The sequence below is a fragment of the Rhinichthys klamathensis genome, unplaced genomic scaffold (assembly GCF_029890125.1).
Source record: "Rhinichthys klamathensis goyatoka isolate OS25496 unplaced genomic scaffold, OSU_Roscu_1.1 h1tg000192l_1, whole genome shotgun sequence".
NCBI classification, from domain to species: domain Eukaryota; kingdom Metazoa; phylum Chordata; class Actinopteri; order Cypriniformes; family Leuciscidae; genus Rhinichthys; species Rhinichthys klamathensis.
The window spans coordinates 1,784,914-1,806,593 of NW_026606718.1; the positions used below are offsets into that span (position 1 = coordinate 1,784,914).

General features: G+C 38.4%; 1 protein-coding gene and 1 long non-coding RNA gene across 2 annotated transcripts; one reads left to right on the forward strand and one right to left on the reverse strand.

The window, feature by feature from the left end:
- The first annotated feature begins 712 nt into the window (after nucleotides 1-712).
- On the forward strand, nucleotides 713-20,543 carry cnot6b (CCR4-NOT transcription complex, subunit 6b). Its single transcript, XM_056262436.1, has 12 exons — nucleotides 713-870; nucleotides 5,765-5,886; nucleotides 9,880-10,066; nucleotides 12,760-12,845; nucleotides 12,937-13,041; nucleotides 17,348-17,416; nucleotides 17,503-17,660; nucleotides 18,050-18,204; nucleotides 18,320-18,468; nucleotides 19,032-19,265; nucleotides 19,633-19,835; nucleotides 20,196-20,543. The coding sequence occupies exons 2-12, from the start codon at nucleotides 5,775-5,777 to the stop codon at nucleotides 20,406-20,408; spliced, it is 1,671 nt and encodes a 556-aa protein (XP_056118411.1). The 5' UTR covers nucleotides 713-870; nucleotides 5,765-5,774; the 3' UTR covers nucleotides 20,409-20,543.
- LOC130095689 (uncharacterized) lies at nucleotides 1,937-2,744 on the reverse strand. Its single transcript, XR_008808150.1, has 2 exons — nucleotides 2,687-2,744; nucleotides 1,937-2,561 (listed from the first exon to the last, which is right to left on the reverse strand). It is a non-coding gene; the product is annotated as an uncharacterized LOC130095689 (long non-coding RNA).
- Nucleotides 20,544-21,680: the final 1,137 nt, after the last annotated feature.

Sequence of the window (21,680 nt, forward strand, 5' to 3'; positions counted from 1 at the left end):
AGGCAAAATGGATAAAATGCCATGAGTAGAAATTTGAATTATGCCTTGTGCTCGAAGCCCTAGTAATGCTGTTCTCATGGAAATGCACGATTTACTAAATCAACAACAGAATAGTAAATCCTATTACTTGAAGTAATTAAACCTTTAATAAAAACTTGGCTTTAAAAAAAAAGAAAGTATTTTAATACAATTTGTTTCACTACGCATACCAAACAAGAGTAAATAATATATTATTATTATTATACTTTTCAATATCAGGCATAAAATAACAACTTTATTTGGTTTTGTGTGCGAAAAGGAATAGCAATAGCAAATTTATTTCTATAGCACAGTTAAAACAACACAAGTTGACCAAAGTGCTTTACAATGTAAAACAGAACACAGAAAGAGAAAAAGATCTAGTTTTTCCAAATTCGCTACCCAGATCACAATTTATTTTCTCTCGTGTTATCAGTATAAGAATGTTTTTGTGAATTATTCTTTTAATGTCAAAATAATTGCTCAAACCTGCGTCACAGTATTTTCCTGCACATTCCCTACAAATGATCTCCATGAAAATGTTTGATAAAATCCGTCACGCTAAGTTCAGAAATTTGACTGTCTCAAATGCTATTGAGCTGCATACCTAGTCATAGACAGCATGTTTGAGCACCACATGTGCGTTCTAGGTAGGCAGCTCATTAGGGGTTGAGAGACTTGAGCATGATATGGACACATGGACCCTTGTTTTGGAGAGCAGCACAACAGCTGCACAAAATCCTCCGCCATGATGCTGCGCTGCTTCCCGTAGCTGCACAGCCGACACGAACGAATGAATTAAAGCTTCAGTGAGACAAACAACTGACTTCAGGAGTTGGTATGCTATTGGAGGTAATTCTGAAAGATAATTTGCAAAGATTTGCTGCTCCGAGTCCCGGTTTGGGCTTGTTTCCAAATTAGCTATATAGCTACAGTAGTTAGCTACTCTTTGTTCATATAACGTTAAAGGGAATATCATTTGATAAAAGTGTCATTATTTTAAAAACAAAAGTGCACAGTATTTCCTAAATATCAGTTTATTTAACACATGTTAGAGAAATATATATATATATTTTGGAGTGTTGAACCAAGTATGGCTAATGCTGATAGAGAACCAGGTTAGCTGTGGTAAATGTTTTTTTTTTTTTTTTTTTTTACAGAGGCATTGGATGCGTATTATTTTAAACGTGTGTGATTAACACGATATTTCATGTTATGTCACTCTGTGGAGGCTGCGGTTTAAAATATTGATGAGTTTAATTGGGGCATTAATATAGCATCGAGCTAGTTGTTTGTTAGCTTGCGTTCTTTGTTGCATGTCTTCATTTTGTCTTCTTTGACATGCACGAAATTGTCTAATTATGACGATTAAATATTATTAGACATGTTGCTAATCTAATTAGTGTTGTAGCGTGTGTAACAGGTGTGTTTTGTTCTTGTAGCTAGGCTAGTTGTTGACAAGTTGCGTTTGTTTGGACAGTTAGCGATGTCATTTAGCTGCTTGTTTATTACTTTTTAATTATTACCTAAACATAGGTAAGAAGAAAATTTGTGGAAAACAAAATACTGTACTTAACCTTTTGAGCTGTCTAATTTCTTAGGCTGCTGTCATATGATGCAGTCTAGATCGGCAGCTCGTAAAGTTTTGAGACAAACAAAATGTTTGGTCTTATCTGAATTATTGAATCTTTAAGTCGTTATCTAATCTTATTTCATATAGCCTTTAAAGTCTAATTATATTTACAGACAAGTTGTGTGCATATATATACAGCGAGGAATATAAGTATTTGAACACCCAGCTATTTTGCAAGTTCTCCCACTTAGAAATCATGGAGGGGTCTGAAATTGTCATCGTAGGTGCATGTTCACTGTGAGAGACATAGTCTAAAAAAAAAAAATATCCAGAATTCACAATATATGATTTTTTAACTATTTATTTGTATGATACAGCTGCAAATAAGTATTTGAACACCTGAGAAAATCAATGTTAATATTTGGTACAGTAGCCTTTGTTTGCAATTTCAGAGGTCAAACGTTTCCTGTAGTTTTTCACCAGGTTTGCACACACTGCTCTGCAGGAGGGATTTTGGCCCACTCTTCCACACAGATCTTCTCTAGATCAGTCAGGTTTCTGGGCTGTCGCTGAGAAACACGGAGTTTGAGCTCCCTCCAAAGATTCTCTATTGGGTTTAGGTCTGGAGCCACGCCAGAACCTTGATATGCTTCTTACAGAGCCACTCCTTGGTTATCCTGGCTGTGTGCTTCGGGTCATTGTCATGTTGGAAGACCCAGCCTCGACCCATCTTCAATGCTCTAACTGAGGGAAGGAGGTTGTTCCCCAAAATCTCGCAATACATGGCCCCGGTCATCCTCTCCTTAATACAGTGCAGTTGCCCTGTCCCATGTGCAGAAAAACACCCCCAAAGCATGATGCTACCACCCCCATGCTTCACAGTTGGGATGGTGTTCTTGGGATGGTACTCATCATTCTTCTTCCTCCAAACACGGCGAGTGGAATTATGACCAAAAAGTTCTATTTTGGTCTCATCTGACCACATGACTTTCTCCCATCTGACCACATGACTTTCTCCCATCTGACCACATGACTTTCTCCCATCTGACCACATGACTTTCTCCCATCTGACCACATGACTTTCTCCCATCTGACCACATGACTTTCTCCCATGACTCCTCTGGATCATCCAAATGGTCATTGGCAAACTTAAAGGGATAGTTCGGCCAAAAATGATATTTAACCCATGCATTACTCACTCTCAAGCCGTTCGAGATGCATATGTCAATCTTGTTTCAGACGAACACATTTTCAGTTATTTTAGAAAATGTCTTAGACCCTTCAGTGGATATAATGTGAAGCAATGGGGTCCACCTCCTTCAAGTCCCAAAATGTGCATATATCCTTCACAAAAGTAATCCATCCGGCTCCAGGGGGATAAACGAAGGCCTTCTGAGGGTAATCTGTGCGGTTTTGTCGTAAAAATATACATATTTAAAACTTTATAAATGAAAATATCTGACTTCCGGCAACGATGGACGCGCGTCCACGGGTGATGGAAGTCGGCGTACGAGGTAGGACGTAGCGTCGTGACGTAGAACGAACGCGCCCGCGCAGCCAGAGAGCTATCCAGAGAGCAGAGCAAAACATCACCCGTGAACGCGCGTCGATCGTTGCCGGAAGTCAGATATTTTCATTTATAAAGTTTTAAATATGTATATTTTTAAGACAAAACCGCACGGATTACCCTCATAAGGCCTTCGTTTATCCCCCTGGAGCCGGATGGATTACTTCTGTGACGGATATATGCACATTTTGGGACTTAAAGGAGGTGGACCCCATTGCTTCACATTATAACCACTGAAGGGTCTAAGACATTTTCTAAAATAACTGAAAATGTGTTCGTCTGAAACAAGATTGACATATGCATCTCGAACGGCTTGAGGGTGAGTAATGCGTGGTTTAAATATCATTTTTGGCCGAACTATCCCTTTAAGACGGGACTTGACGTGCTGGTTTAAGCAGGGGAACCTTCCGTGCCATGCATGATTTCAAACCATGACGTCTTAGTGTATTACCAACAGTAACCTTGGAAACGGTGGTCCCAGCTCTTTTCAGGTCATTGACCAGCTCCTCCCGTGTAGTTCTGGGCTAATTTCTCACCTTTCTTAGGATCAATGGCCCTCATTTATCATTCCTGCGTAGAAACGGGCGTATATGTTGGCGTAAGATTATGCTTACACTCCTCTCACCGCCTGATTTATGAAGCTGTGCGTATCTTTGAAATCCAGGTGTACGCAATACCTGCCCTTGATAAATCCTGCGGCTGAAAACGATCGTCATTAGAATAACACGCCCCTATATATTCAAGTCTCCGCTTCCCCCACGCCCTGATTTTACGCCATGTACACATGGAAGACGGCACAGAAGAGAAACTTCACTGACGTGGAGCCGAAATGTCCTATCACAATGCATTATTTTACAGCACGTCTTTTGAAACAATTAGCATTCAATTTCGAATCACGTTACATGTTTTGGGGTGTACAATAGTGATGATGATGATGTGGAGTACCATTCATTCACATTAATAATTGCATGACAATTTGTAATATTCTTCTTCTTATTATGATTTTTATTATTAATGACGCTTATTGTTATTTAGAAGAAGAACGTCGTTATTATTATTTGTATTATTATTTGTATTATTATTTAAAAGAAGAAGAATGTATTTTTTATTATTTTGTCAGTCTGAATTATTTTTGGTCATTGAAAGCCTTTCATTACCGAACCCAGTCCGTGCGCACCTGCCGGGCCAAACCATGAAACGTCAGGGTAAAGCGCACAGGCTCGCAACTGAAGGAATACATATGGCTACAAATCAAATGCTTTGGTAAAGTCACACAAATTAAACATTGAAGTCCATGTTGCACAAAAATAAACACTGAAGTTTATAATTACTATGTTGTTGTTGTTGGTCATAATATATCATATCTTTTAGTTTGTCAGTGCGTATTGTGGTGTTAGGAATTGTTTTTCTGCGCATTTCCGCACTAACTCAAAACGTGCGTACACACCCTCCTGAGCTGGCGTAGGATTTGAGCGTGCCGTACGCCAACGTCCGTATTGATAAATCTCAAAGTCACCGTGGTTTTGTGTGTAAGCCAGGTGTACGCTGGAAATTTGGTGTACGCACTTTTGATAAATGAGGGCCATTGAGACCCCACGAGGTGAGATCTTGCATGGAGCCCCAGTCCGAGGGAGATCCATTTTTCTAATGATTGCTCCAATAGTGGACCTTTTTTCACCAAGCTGCTTGGCAATTTCCCCGTAGCCCTTTCCAGCCTTGTGGAGGTGTACAATTTTGTCTCTAGTGTCTTTAGACAGCTCTTTGGTCTTGGCCATGTTAGTAGTTGGATTCTTACTGATTGTATGGGGTGGACAGGTGTCTTTATGCAGCTAACGACCTCAAACAGGTGCATCTAATTTAGGATAATAGTTTTTCCTACAGCGTTTTAAAAAAAAATCCCCTCCACACATGCTCGGTCTCCGTGTACATGAAAACGCAAAAACACGCAATCAAGCGCGGTCAAGAGCATGCCACGCCAGCAGGCTGCGATATAAACCTTAACCCTAAAGCCACGTTGGCCAATCAGAAGCGCAAATCTGATGTCAAACACAGCGGATAACGGCGCACACTCTGACGTCGCAAGGCAAAAACCCCGGTTTCACTGTCTACACGACAACACTGTAACCGGCGTTTCTGAAAATCCTCACCCTGGCAGGGGTTTTCAAAAATGTTCGGTTTCAGTGCGTTTTCGTGTGGACGAACGGCCGAACCGCGTAAAAGTCACGGTGTCCGTGTGGACAGGGCCTAACAGGTCTTTGAAGATCAGAATTCTAGCTGATAGACAGCTGTTCAAATACTTATTTGCAGCTGTATCATACAAATAAATAGTTAAAAAATATATATTTTTAGATTGTCTCTCACAGTGGACATGCACCTACGATGACAATTTCAGACCCCTCCATGATTTCCAAGTGGGAGAACTTGCAAAATAGCAGGGTGTTCAAATACTTATTTTCCTCACTGTGTGTATGTATATATATATATATATATATATATATATATATATATATATATATATATATATATATATAATATAAATAACAGGCATTAAGATGGCATATTTATTTCTTGTTATATAAATCTGATTATGTATTTGTCCCACACAGTGCTCTAGGGATGCCCAAGGAGAAATATGACCCGCTTGATTCCAGGCGGATGTACACTATCATGTCCAGTGAGGAGGCAAACAGTGGGAAAAAATCCATTTGGGATGGGCTTGAAATAACTGGTACGTGTCTTGAATTAAATCCTCTGATTGATTGATATCTATTTAGATTAACTAACTTCAGATCTAGGGATGCGCGGTATACCGGTACTGCAAAAATACCGGTATATATTAAATTTCAAACGGTACAATATCATAATTTTGTTCAATTCGGTATTTGATGCGCTGCTGTTTTGAAGTTCAACGCTAGGCGGCAGTGCGCTACCTAAACTGACGCGGGTCACGCGAAACCGGCAAACGGTGACAACAGAGGAACACGGTGGATCAAACGAAGCTCATTCGAATTTCTACACGCCCGAAATTAATAAACAGAGAGAGCAGTATGAGTGAAATAAGGCATTACTTTGCCAACAAAAGTAATGAGAAAAGTAAAGAAACAGATCTCAATGCACCACTCTGCAAACGGGGAGGCTGAACACATCAAATCTGCCGAAGCACTTGACTTATCAGTTGCTCATCTTGACTTGTTCAAAGAGTTCAGAGATCGACAGGTTAGTCCATCATTCAACTGATTTAATTTAGACTTTTATTGAACACTGAACAGCGCACATACATAAGAGCTTATCAATTATATATCATACGGTAAACACGAAGGCTCAAATCTGCTTGCATGACACGCTAGAACCAATTCAGTTTAGGTCTCATCATTTTTGCACTTTCAAACCAGGGACGTGCACAGGGGGGTTGCTCAGGTTGCCCGGGCAACTGCCCATATGCCCTTCTCGACTCAGGTTGCCCTTCCGAGAAAGAAAAAAATCGTACAATGGATGCAGAATTTCACGTAGGCCTATATTAAAATAATAATAAAAAAATAAAAAAAATCGCAAAGCCTCATTCACTTCCATTCGGGCACCGAAAGTGAAAGTCAGTAAGGGAAGGGCAAACTGTTTACATGGCTGTAGCGCTGCACGCGACCATAGACTGCACGCGACCGGCGTAGGGCCACGCAAATTACTTAAGGCCCCGCCTCCATCTCGTGTCATAGCGCGTCAATTAATGTGTACAACATCCATGACAAAATGAAGCGACACTATCCTTCTGGTCACGAAAAGAGGAAGAAGAAAAAACCATTAGAGTGAATTGCGGGAACAACAATCAGGTAAACTTGTGTTCTCTGCTCTCTAAGTTTGATGTCAGCAAAGTTTGATGTTTTTCGGTCTTGCTAACCTAGCTGGGCAGGCAGTGCATCTCTTGCATCACTTTGTGCCTGACAAAAGTGAGAGTAAAATACAATTATTTATTACGTTTGTTTTTGATAAACGACAAAGTGCAACGGTGTTTGTTTACTGCAGCTCAGAAAACATAACCACGTCGTGTGTATTATCGTGCGTTCAAATGCACGTGCACGAAATGAAACGCGCATTTTTCAAGCAGAAATATGTGGAGACCAGACATACTGTACAATATATGCACGTGAATGATGGCACTCCCAATCAAAGTACACATTATACTTTTAAAACAAGACACTGATTATCTAGTCTCAGTGTTAAAAACTCTAAACAACTACTACACTAATTATGCAAGATAGAAAGCAATGACAATTTGACATTGATTGACTATTGATTTATAGGCTATATTGAATTTAAAATGTTGATTAGCTGGACATACTGGTCAATATGGATGCACATCCCTCAGTAAATAATAACCATAAATCAAGAATTGCTTCAACATGCATAATAATAAATAAAAAAATCATACTGATGCCGAAAATGCCCAGGCTGTAGAGAGAACCAAAGTTAATCCCAAAAGCCAAAGCTCAGGGTTATAATTTATTATTTTCTTCTTATTTATGTTTACGTTAATATTCACTTACTTAATAATATTCACTTGTTATCTTAACATTCTATAGAAAATACTCTATTCAATAAATATTGTTTGTTTGAACCTCATTCTGTTCTATACTATTGTTGTACTTATTCTTTGACTGTTTTGTTTAAAGGAGGGAGGATTGTATTGGGAGCACTGAAGTGTCAGGTGCGACTGTGGCAATGGCAAATGGTTTACATAGCTCATGACATCACGGGTCAGGTAGAGGCCCATTAGCAGAATTTTGCTTAGGGCCCCAGGGAGGTCAGGATCGGCACTGGGTTTAGCAGTCGATTCTGTTCCCGACCGGAATTCCTGTTCCCTTTACGCAATCATACTACAAATCATGCGTAGTTGCCCAGTTACCATACGTACCATCAGAACTGAATTCGAGCAAAAAGCACAATTGAATGTACGGGAAGCCAAAAGGTTAAAAAAGGATTGTATTTTTTCCCGAAATCTAAGCGTTTTTTTTTTATTATTAGAAGCGAGTTTTTCCCCATCTGTCAATTCAATCCAGATTATTTATTTTCAAATTAAAAAATAAATAAATAATAATAATTTAAAAAGACAATAAACAATAATATGAGGAACTCTTTTTCTCATGTGTATTTTGGTGACATTTAACATATTGTTAATACATTTTGTATACTGTTTACAAAGTTGTATATCATAAACCTGTCATCTCTGACGTTTTGCAATCTTTATAAATAATAATAAGACCATAATATGAGGCATTGCGTTTGGACATAAACACGATCAGATAAGGCAATTTGTATGGGCAAAATTCAATTTAATATATTCCTTCATATAGCCCGTGAGGTTTTTTTGGGGGGGGGGGGGTGCCCCTTTTTCAGGTCAGAGCAACTGCCCCACAAAATTACTGTGCACGTCCCTGAATTAAGCTACATTTGTCAACATTCATTAGGTAACCTGACCTAACAGTAATATAGCATTTATTAATCTATATCAATCAGTAATTAAAATTACCTAGAAAATTATATTTACTAATACATGTTTTTAGCATGTTAACATTACTTTATGCAATGCATTAAACTAATATGAACCCAAACAGTAACCAAACCAAGATGAATAAATGCAATAAATGTTGATAAATCTCTGTTGATGCATGACAGCTAATGGTTTACATGTCATTTAATTATTCTATTATTATTATTATTATATGTGGATCTGTTATTATAGATATTAACCTATTTTAATTGTATAATTTCAGTGATTTTTTTTTTGTCAAAATCAAAATTTAACCTGCTGTATGTTCCCTGACTGATTTTTTTTTTTTTTTTTTTTTTTTTACAATTTGATACATTTTCTTTGCACATTTGGTAGTGGAGAATTTCAAGCAGTGTTTAAGTGTCACTTAAATTTTGAGACTGTTTTTTTAAAACCTGTGGTATCGATTTAGTATCGATACCGAGGTATTAGGTTCTGGTATCGTACCGAAGCCAAAATTGTGGTATCGAGCCATCCCTATTCAGATCACTAACAGGTGCGTTCACTACTGCGAAGATGGCGAGTCTGCATCGTCAAATTTATCAACTTTATCAACAATTCAAATATTTCATGCATAATCATTACTTTCGCCGGTTCTTTGTGGCAAGCTTTATTTCAGGTGTTGCGTGATATCTCTGCGCCCAAGTAGCAGTGCTTCCCCCCCAACATAGTCCCAAATCAATCTCTGCCTAGGAAATCACCTAGTCTTAATCTCCATTGCTATTTGTACTCGTTGTGAATAAGCAGGCCACAAGAAGTAATTTTTTTTTATTCTTTTTATTTTTTTTATCACTTTTACTCACTACATGCTACCTGGCAACATAGGATTCCATTCATTAAGCTAAGCTAGCGGCGGCGCTGCCAGACTAAGACAATGCATGCACTGAGACAAAAATGCGTTTGCCCACCTATCTAAATGTAGGGGAGACAGTGAATAACCCCAATTTCAAAAAACGGTGGAGTGTTCCTTTAATAGATTCCCTGGGTTATGCCGAAAACATAGATCTCAATTTTGCCATAGTCAGCCAAACTTCCTGTCCGCCAGGAACATTTTATTTTTATTTAAAACCTACTTTTTCTAACTCCTCCTAGACCTTTTGTCAGATTTTCACAAAAATTGAATCCTATCATCTCCAGACAGTGCCGCCTAAATGGAATTTATATCTGTTTCTGTCTCAGGTAATGTTCGGAGTCTCAGCTCGGGCCTTTGGTCACTCACACACCTCACTGCTTTGCACCTTGGTGACAACTCCCTGTCACGCGTCCCACCTGAAATTGCCAAGCTGCACAACCTTGTGTTCTTGGACCTGTCATCCAATAAAATCAGGAGCCTGCCAGCAGAGCTTGGCAACATGGTGTCTCTCAGGTGAACTACTTGGAGCAAAAGCTGTGTTATTCTCTCCATGGATCATTTGTTCCATTTAATGTGTTTGCAATACAGAGGAAAGAAAGGAAAAACGTTCTTATGACCGCACTTGATGAAACTAGATCACTCCTAACACGGTTTCCACAGCCAGGAAAGTTTAATGTCAATAGTGAATTTGAGTATCAGTTATTAAAAATATAAATATATATTTTTTCAATGTTAGTTATTTTATTAATGTTAACAAATTTGACCTTATTGTAAAGTGTTTAGGGATGTCAACGATTAATCGATGATCGATTAATTGTCGATAACACGTTTAATCGATAAACCTTATCAATCATCGATTAAGCAGGTTCATGCGCGTGCGTGCTGCTCAACCGCGAAACATGTAAGCGAGCGCGCCGGAGTTATGTTTGGGACTATTTTACACCTTCATCATGACTATAAGTTTGCGTGTGCATTCGCTGCCTTTTGTTTTGTGCAAATGTAAGTTGTAATAGTTTATTTTGTGTGTGCCTATCTATATCTGATTTATCTCATATTGGATGCATTTGGTTAAGAATTGACGCAGCGTGATCTTTAGCGCGCGCAGCTCAAATGGCAATGCACGACTAATAACGACTATTGGGACTGTCATATTATATAACATTATAAAGAGAACAATATTGTAATAAAACATTGTGAATTATTTGGGTTTAGTTGCCGTGTCGCGTTGTTCCAGGAAGAGCGCGTCCACAACATGAGTCATTCTGAATGGCACGTAACTTAGTTCAAGTTCACTTGTGCATTCACGTCATTTTGTGCAGATATTATTTGTAATATTATGTTTATTTTGTATATATCTGATTAATCTCATAAGATGCGTTTCTTTGAGTTAAATAACGTGCTAGCAAAGTGCTCAACGGTTAAGTTATTTATTCAGCGCGCGCCGCTCAAGCAGAATGCACGACTAATAACGAGGATTAATTTGGGACTGTCATATTACATAACATGAGAACACTATTTTATTAAATCGGTGTGAATTCATTGGGTTTAGTTGCCGTTTTAAGTGCGTTGTTCCAGGAAGAGCACGCGTCCACAAGTCACACATTCTGACAAGCGCATCTGAGGCGGCGTTGGTGACACGTTGTATTAGTCGTTATATTTGATTATTAAATATTTAATTTAATTCAGGGCCTGAATTTCGTTTTGGAAAATGGGGGGGAAATCCCCCCTTAGATGATTCTCATGGGGGGATTTTTTTTTTGAGGGGGAGAAGGGCGGGGGGCATTTTTTCCAAACAAAAATTACATTTATCTTGCCTAAATGTTTGCGCTCATTGCATTTTTACAATGGGGTCATATTGTTGTTAAGAGTTTACACAACACAAGGAAGCTTGATTTAAATTGTTTAATTAAATTGAAAAAAGTAGCACAAATAAATACAATAGAATAAAGATACAAATAAAGACAAATAAAGAGAAAAGTTTTTCAATGCGGGTCTAACTTCATATAGGCCTACAGAAACTGAATAAAGTAATCAAATGGAAAATAACACTGGGTAGTATTTTAGTCCTGAATAAATTAAATATATATAGGCTATTAATCCTGATTCCTTTAACTTAAAGCTATATTTTGTTTTGACAACTAAATTAATGAGCTAGTGCACGGACCCTGTGTTCATTATACTGGCATGCGTTTTATGCTTATTAAAAGACAAAACCGACTATGTTTAGAGTATACTCACGAAGACCGAAATTGACACAATTTTGCGTGTTAAAGCAATATAATCCGCGAAAAATAACTTTTGTTACTGGCCAGCTGTTTTTGAGGCGGATTTTCTATGAATGTGCGCATAGAAAATCATCTCAGAGAGCGCGAGCACTGATTAGTTTCAAATCGCTTAAATGTTTAAACTGGTAAGACTTAAAAAGACGTGCAAATGGTAAACTTTAGTCACGATGCACTGCTGGCCCGATTGTGCAAGTGAATATTCCGTCATGTCCCGACTCCTAAACGCGAGTGTGTATTATCGCCGCAGCGCTTGATGCTTGCCTTGCACAACACATTTTGAGAGAAGAGAGATAGAAGACGCGGCACGCTGAACACTCACGCTGTTTGTGAAATTGCGCCTGGCAGATAGTTGTTAAAAGAATGATTTGATTTTATAATCTGTGTGGATTACGATTGCGGGAATTTCCTGCATTATAAATGGGAGACCTGTGGGAATTATTAGAATTATGCGCCATACCCGCAATCCCGCGCCGAAATTCGAGCCCTGAAATTTAATTATCAATCACATCGAAACATTTTACAATCCTACTAGCCCTTTATTTAGATTAAAACCATTCTCATTAATTTGGTGAGGAACATAGCGGTTTGAGCAGCATTTGCACACGCTGTCATGCTGTTGGCCATATGCACTGCAGCAGACGCATATTGCAGTATTAAGGCTAACGATTAATCGATTAATTGATCGTTAATTTAAACGACGATCGATCATGGGAATTTGTGAAAATTGACATCCCTAAAAGTGTTATCAATGATAAAAATAAAATTTAAAAAATTGGTTGACATATGACATGAAAATCATGGAATACATTGGTCAATAGGTTTTATTCAGAAGTTTTTATTGTTGTTGTGTTTTTAATCTAGCATTAAGCGCACAGCTGATTAGTTTATTCGTCGTTAACATTCTTTTTGTGTTTTCCACAGGGAACTGCTTTTAAATAACAACCATTTGCGGGTTCTGCCTTTTGAATTGGGGAAACTGTTTCAGTTACAAACACTGGGGTTGAAAGGTGAGTGTCATTGTTCTGGGGATTGCAACATCTTGAGATCATCACTTTGTAGTGAATGTTTCCTACTGACTGTTTGTATGTGTCTCTGCAGGCAATCCACTCACTCAAGAGATTATGAGCCTCTACCAAGAGCCAGATGGCACCCGGCGACTGCTGAACTACCTTTTGGACAATCTAGCTGGTGCTATTAAGCGCAGTAGGTGACTCGGACAAAATAACTGTTTAAGATCTGTAGGTCTGGTCCGAATACCATTTTTTGAGCTTCGAAGCTTCGGTAGTACCGTATTTTCCGCACTATAAGGCGCACTTAAAGGAGCTGTATGTAAGAAATTTATTTCAATTAATCATAAAATGGCCCTGATATATCACTAGACATTAAGAAATCATGTACATTTCAAATACTTATATCACTGACAACAGTAGTCCGGCCAGGATATTGTCATTTAAAAAGTGCAGTTGCAGCCCTCAACTGATGTTGATGTTGTCATGTTGTGTTTTGGTCTGATGCTCCACCCTCCACCTATCTACCAATCACGAAGTCAGTAGTGTTGCGGCATCCGGGTTGCCAGCTCTGCTCTAGTTACCACAGCTGCAGCTCGTCACGTTCCTGCTGGATCCTACAGCCGATCTGGCAACCTTGAGTCAGGGGGGAGGGGGAGGGGATACACCACTCTACAGTAATTTGAAAGTGATTGCAGTACCAGTTTTGGCCACAATCTTACATACAGCTCCTTTAAATGCCTTTAATTTTCTCAAAAAACGACAGTCCGCCTTATAATCCGGAGCGCCTTATATATGGATGGTGAACACACGTTCACCAAGACGGGGAGACAGCGCCGGGCGACTTACGCCACTATCTGCCAATGGATCGTGGATGCCTGGGCTGATATATCAGTCTCAACTGTGATCCGAGCTTTCACGAAGGCAGGAATAATCTCTTTATTCAACCGGCTCACACACCCGTATTCACACCCGAAGTCCACAGTGGTTGATTGTCGAGTTCGCGCGCGCGATCAAACCTCCTCCGTGTGTTCAACATCTGATTCGGATGAACTATCCAAACTATCCATTTGAGCTGATATTCTCAGAACACCACACAGTACCGTCATCGGCTGACAGCTGACAGTCTGAGTCTCCACTGTTGCTTAGTTACCAATGATCGCGCACGCACTCGACAATCGCCTACTGTGGACTTCGACCGAAAACAGGAAGAAAATACGGGTATGTGAGCTGGCTGAATAAACATCATTTTTATTCATATCTTTCGCATTTACTGCAATCAGATTCACCGTATTCACTCACATGGCTGTGCACTTGTAATGACACATTAAGGTTGTTAAGAGGCTAAAAGCAGGTTTAAAACTTGTCCCGTTTAAGTCAACAGGGTGCAAATTTTAAAAAGAGGATAACACGGTGTAGGCAACACCGTTTTTTGTCGTTGTTATCTGTACTGACAGCACTCCAAATTTACAAAAAATGAGCTCAATGTTAAAATTGACCGGAGTTTTCATTTAACGTTTGAACAACGTTACCATGGGAGTGAACGACTTGTCAGAACGCTTAATAAAGTTTGACTTTATCTGACTGTTTTGTTGACATTTGTTGACATCTAGTGGATGCATAACGCAAACCCAGTCAAATGTTTGACTGCAGTATCTTATGCGCCTTATAGACCTAAAAATTTTTTTTAGGTCATTCATTGAAATGCACCTTCAATGAATGACCTAAAAAAAATAGGTCATTCATTGAAGGTGCGCCTTATAATCCGGTGCGCCGTATAGTGCGGAAAATACGGTAATCAACACCGAATATTCGAAGCTTCGGAGAGAAATAAAAAAATGAACGAGGCTCAAACATCCATTTCATAACAGACATGCGTGTTTATTTGAAACAATGAAACAACACACTAAAGCATTGAAATAAATATCAGTAAATAATGGTAACTTAAATAATATAATAGTTAAATGTTTAAAAAATATTTGTTTTATATTTCCACCCAAAGACGCGTGATATAGCCTAAGCCTACCGTTCTGCGCTTTGAGAGGGATGTGGGAGCAGGAAAGAGACTGCATAAAATTGAAGAGCAAATTTTATCTTCCACAAGGGCAAGACATTTAGGCTGAATTTAGGCTGTGACACTAGAATCACCCGCGCGTGTGAAACACGCTTTACAAATAAACTTGACCTGCCTTACCAAGTCTAATAACAAGCAAAAACTGTGTTAATTTTCTTACGTGCAAGTAAAAAGTTAGACTATCTGTCCTACAGCATTTTTTCTACTTTACCACAGTAAAGAATGCGAATATAATAGGCCTAATTAAACACGAACCAAAGGAAGAAACGTTTATAATCCCCTGTGAAAACGGGTGAGACGTGAGTGAAGATTTGGGAAAAGAAACAAGAGATTCCATGTCCAGTGGAATAACTAATGGAATATTCGTTCGGGTCACATGACGTCACTGTAGCTTTGCGCCGCCATCTTTACGACCGACGGTCTCAGTAATGCCTGCAATAACAGCCGATTTTGGTATTTTATTCTATACCAAAAGAAAAGGATAGAAGAAAGAAGTGGTTAGCTGTCATTCGAAGAGATCATATTGTATCATGTCTCGTCTTTCTGTGCCCGACCCGAAGCGTGCAGCCATAGACCCCTATACAGCGCGTGAGTAAGGAATTGAGCTCTGTTTCGTGTCTGAATGGACAAAAACACACAACATTGTTTAAATTTTGTTTTGGAGAGTATTCACGTAAAATAAGTCGGTTATGTCTTTAACAGAGTTGTCATCCAGTCTCTTTGGTAGAGAGAGAGCGAGAGAGACGAGGAAAACAAACAAGCATGCAAATGGAAATTATCGCGGCCGGAAAAATTATCGAGCTCATTTTTTTTATCGTGCGATTAAATGATTTATTGACTATCGCGACAGGCCTAATCCAGATTAATGACAGCTAGCTGTGAGCCGTGGCTAACAACTCGCTACCTAGTCAGAGCAAACTACCACCAAAATCATACATTTGAATTTTTTTTTAATAATACCCATTACATTTCCCATGATTAAATATAAATCCTTGGTGGCCAGGTGCCGCACTTTTACGTCTTTTACCCATCCAGCCACAGCATATATGCATCTGTAGTCTTGAAAGCCTTCAAGCGATCCCCACTGTATGGGGAGGGGTTATGCACAAGATATATATATATATACCATGGAAGGCAAATTGGAGCAAGTCTGGGGCAAGTCTGGATAAAAGAAAACTGGGGGTAACAAATAAGGATCGGAGGCTAAAATTGAAATTTTCTCCTGGTATCTCTGTCTGTCTCTCTCATTAAAATGGGCAGTTTGGGCGGCCATACCGGGCTAGATGGGTCGTAAATATGGCGGCGTTCTATTTGGAGTGACGTAGGTGGCATCTATGAATTGTTAAAATCACTGATAATCGGGAGACCAGATCGCAAAATAGAAAGCCGACAAAGCTTAAATTTATGGGCTCACCCACAACTCTCATTCGTCATGAATCCAAATGTTTCCATGGCTGTGCTGTAACATTTAATTGCTAACCTATTATTTATTTTGTAAACAAAGCTTTGCTTCACTCGTGGCATAATATTCATGTAAAACAGTTAAACAGCATTCAAAAAATGCCCAAAATTTTAAATTGAGTACTAACCCACTGAACGAATATTCGGGTCCAGCCCTAAAGATCTGTCCATGTCTGTTTTTTCCCCTCTACATTTCCTCTAAAATTACTGTAGTGTCATGGGCTGTTGTCCATGTTTCACAGTATTCACTGTTAGTGCTGGGCGATTATATCAAATATTCACAATATCTTCATGAAGCTGTTGATGATTTAATGCACAATCAAAAAGTCTAAATATAAAAATACTATTACAATGTAAAATAACTGATTTAAATTAATATATTTTAAAATGTAATTTATTCCTGTAATGGCAAAGCTGAATTTTCAGCATCATTTCTTCAGTGTCACATGATCCTTCAGAAATCATTTTAATATGCTGATTTGGTGCTCAAGAATCATTTCCTCTTATCAATGTTGATAACAGGATTCTTTGATTAATAGGAAGTACAAAATAGCAGCATTTATCATTGAATTGTTTTGTAACAATGTAAAAATCTTTAATGTCACTCTTGGATTGCTTTAATGAGTCCTTGCTGAATAATATATATATATATATATATATATATATATAATTATACTGCTTTCAAACATATAAACTAGTGTATCTATCAGTATTAGAGCATTTAGGCTGGTGTTTTAAAAACTCAAGTAATTTCTGTTCTGATTCAATTTCAAATTCTGATTCAGCTTTTTGCACAGCAGTTATTTTGTTTTAAGCCCGTTTAAATGCTGATACACAATTCATCTCTAAATTGAGATTCAACTGAAAAATTGAAAAACATTGTAGAATTTCACAGCTGTTTTTTTTTTAACCTTTTCAGATTAAATTCAAATTATTGTCCTGAAATGCATATACTTTGCCTTCACAGTCCCAACAGAGGAACCTCCATCCAGATCCTGGATTGTGCTGCAGGAGCCTGAAAGGACGAGACCAACAGGTAGATGTTTCTTGAAAACCGTAGAAACATAATTCGAAACTTGAGGACACTTTGCCTGATATTTGCTCTCCTCTTTGCTTCACCAGCCCTGTTAACTGTAATGTGCTACAACGTGCTGTGTGATAAGTACGCCACACGCCAGCTTTATGGCTACTGCCCGTCCTGGGCCCTTAATTGGAGCTACAGGAAAAAGTCCATTATGCAGGAGATCCTCAGCTGCAATGCAGATATTATCAGCTTACAGGTATAAAGAACTTATGCAAGCCCAGTGGTATTCAAATTACATAACTTGTGATTGCTTTTTAGTTTTAGAGAACAATGTGCAGTAAATTACAGCAATGTCTCAGAACAGACAAAAATGCAGTATTTAAAATTGTATCTTACCTGTCTTTTTTTTTTTTTTATTCAAATATTCAATACTTGCATTTGCTTCACATAATAATCCACTGATAACATTCTGGTGTATTTGAGAATGCCTGTCCTAATAGATGAAGTGTTCTCCTTGTGTTTTGTTTCTTTAAAGGTCACTTTTTTTTAGCTCAGTGATGCACAACAGGTAGCTCTGAATAGTCAATGGGTTTACCCCTACAGCACTGTTTGTCAGAGTCACTTAGTCTGCTGTTTCATGCACAGGAAGTGGAGACGGAACAGTATTATAATTACTTCCTTGTGGAGCTAAGTAAACAGGGATATGATGGATTCTTCAGCCCAAAATCCCGGGCCAGAACCATGTCAGAATCGGACAGGAAACATGTAGATGGATGTGCAATATTCTACAAGACTGAAAAGTGAGTAAAGTAACATTGTTGAGAAGTGTGGTGTAAGACTCTGTCTGACAGATTTGTTTCAATGTTGACATGAATGAAAACATGGAACCAGATTTTGTTGTTTTTTTGCTTTTAGGTTCAGCATGGTGCAGAAACACACAGTAGAGTTTAACCAGCTGGCTATGGCCAATTCAGAGGGCTCGGAGGCTATGCTTAATCGGGTCATGACCAAGGACAACATTGGGGTGGCCGCATTGCTAGAGCTAAAGAATGAGTTAATGGAGAGTGAGTTAATTCTCATGTGAGAATTTGCACGATAAAACTTTTCCCCCATTGTGACTATTTATGACAATTGAGCAACCTCTTTCCCACATAAATGGAATTTAAAAATAATAATATTGCCTTTAAATGGTACTATAATACAGTAAAAAAAAAAAATTAAGGAAATGAATACTGTTACACAAAAGTTTCAAAAGAGACATTAAAGATTTTTTACATTGTTGCAAAAAAATGTTTTTTAAATTAATGCTGTTCCTGAACTTTCTTTTCGTCAAAGAAAGCGCTTTCCAAAAAAAATTAACTGTTTTCAACATTGAAAATAATAATGGTTTCGAAATATTTCAAATCATGTATCACTGAAGACTGAAAATTCAGCTTGGCCACTTATAGGATTAAATTACATAACTTTTCTATTTCATTTTTTTTTTTTAGCTTAAATTGTAATATTTCACTATTACTGTTCTTTAAAGTTTTTACAATTCAAAATAATGAAATGTTAATTTCTTTATGCAAAATATAATGTCCTATTTCCACATTTCACAAACAGCCTTTTCCCCCCCTTCCTACAGCAGGTAAGTCTATCCATGCTATGGAGAAACAGCTCCTACTAGTGGCTAATGCTCACATGCACTGGGACCCAGAATACTCTGACGTGAAGCTGGTGCAGACCATGATGTTCCTGTCAGAGGTGAAGAATATCATAGACAAGGCCTCCCACAGTCTGAAGCTCTCCTCTGTGTCTGGAGAAACCAACACCATCCCTTTAGTGCTGTGTGCTGACCTCAACTCACTTCCTGACTCGGGTAAGCCTTCTTAAAGCCACAGTCTCATTTTCTCTTGTGTTGTTAAAAGTGTGTTTTTGAGTCCTATAATAAAGGATTGACTGATGTGAGTTTGACAAAGTTATGTACAAATGCTATAAAAAATGTTCTTGCTCTGAAACTACTTCTCTACTAAGATAACCAAGAGCATGTCACACAGAGGCAGAGAACTTTGATGAAAGATAAGGAAAACAAACTTCCTTTAGAAAGTACAAGCACTGATGAATTATGCAAAATAAGACCAATGACAAAGTAAATCAGATTGATTTTGATTTCATGTTGTCCTTAAACCATCTGTTTAATAGTTACGTCTGTTGACATGTTTAATAAGTTTCGGTTCTGATTGTAGGTGTTGTGGAGTACCTGAGCACAGGTGGGGTGGACTGCACACACAAAGACTTCAAGGAGCTGCGCTACTGCGACAGTCTGACCAACTTCAACTGCAACGGCAAGATCAGTACATCTAGCGAAAGGATCACGCATGGTTTCAAGTTGAAGAGTGCCTACGAGAATGGGCTCATGCCTTACACCAATTACACTTTTGACTTCAAGGTAAGTACAGTGAGCTAAATAAAGTGACCGCCATTGTTCCGAGTTTATAACTAGTTATGTCAAAAGTGTCAACACTAGTATGATTTTTACAACTTTTTCTTTTTAAACTGTCATTAGCACCCGTTTCTGTATCTGAAACTCTAGGTCCAAAATCTCACTCTTCAAACAGGGATGGATGTATTGATATTGACCATGCATGTCAAGTTAACTAAATGAAACGCTAGTGTCATGTCGTGCTATTTCTTGCTCTGCCATGTGCGGTAACATGACAGATGAACAGCAGAAAGAATGAAAACAGCTCTTGTTGTGTGCTTCAAGTGTGTGTGCTCACAACTCCCTTTTTTTTAAAACCCAATTTAGGGTGTCATTGACTACATCTTCTACTCCAGGCCACAACTGAGCTTGCTGGGTGTCCTTGGGCCTTTGGACACAAACTGGCTCTTGGATAACAATATCAGTGGTTGCCCACACCCTCATATCCCCTCAGATCACTTCTCCCTGTTTGCACAACTGGAGTTGGTCCTGCCTTATTCTCCCCCTCTTAATGGGATCCACTTACCTGGACACAGGTAGTGAGCCCTCCCGGCCACTGGTGGCGCTGCAGAGTCCCAACTCTTATACGTTTTTTGAAAACGATAAAACCTCTAAGCTGTTTCTTTTTTATATATATGTATATATATGTATGTGTGGTGTATATACATATATTTTTTTCTCTTGTACCTTTATTCATTTTTAGGGTCCAACATGTTCCAATTTGTCAGGGACATTTGTTTCTATTTGTTAAGCTGTAGATATTTTTTATTTTTTTGAATCAATCCCTCCCATAGGCTGATATATTATCATAATTTTTTTTTAAATTGTTGGACATAGCTTGTGTGCATGCAATGTATCAATTGTAAGATGAGGCTAAGACTTGGTCACACATTCAAAGGGATTGCAGATTGTTTTAGTTCCTTTATGATCAGATATTAATACTATAACCAGCCATTATTGTAATTCAGCAAATAAGCATAACCAATATCTTCATGAATTCAGCCTCAATTTAAACAATTTTTTTTTTTTAGTTGACATTCCACTGAACAGAGACATTGCTAGCAGTTGAATTTAATTTCAGACACACTTACATAATGCACCTTTGGATGAGTGACCAATGTTTTGTGCAGACCAAACTCAGTAAGTAAAATTTGTCCCCAACCGGGAAAGAGAATGGAAACTCAAAAGCTTTTCCACTTGCGCGGTGCTGAAACTCGCTCTACATCGGTACATCTCCTGATGTCTTAATCTTCCATCAATGGTGCAATATTCAGAACGCGCTGTACGTTCTAAGCGAGTGCACTGTTACGGAATGTTTTTACACGCTTATATAATGTAAAAAAAAAAGCACTTATTTGTCTTTCTCTCTCCCTCAGATGGGAGTTGGAATGGTTTGAGCTTAATATGTGAACCAAATTATTTTAGATGTCTCGATTCAGCGGCACTGCTTCTTGCGCACTATTGTTTTAACCAGTTATATGGGGGGCAGGCTCTTTGTTTCTTTGTACGACAGGCTATGTGAATAATCTAAACTGCGCTTGATATCACTGTGGTTATAAACGGGAGGTTTTTATTAGAAAGGGAGGTTTTATATATAGGGAGTCTTTTAACCAGCGATTTGTCACTATATTAGGTTGAAAAGGATTTCCCATACCTTTTTATCCTCTCATTACACACGTCTTCGAAAGATCTGTAGCACTGTTCTTGAGGCTAGTAATGTTCCGACCTAGCCATTACCACCCCCTACATTGTATCAGAGGGGTTCTTCCAGGTCTTTGTACAAAATGTAATTGAATATATTAACAGAAAAAA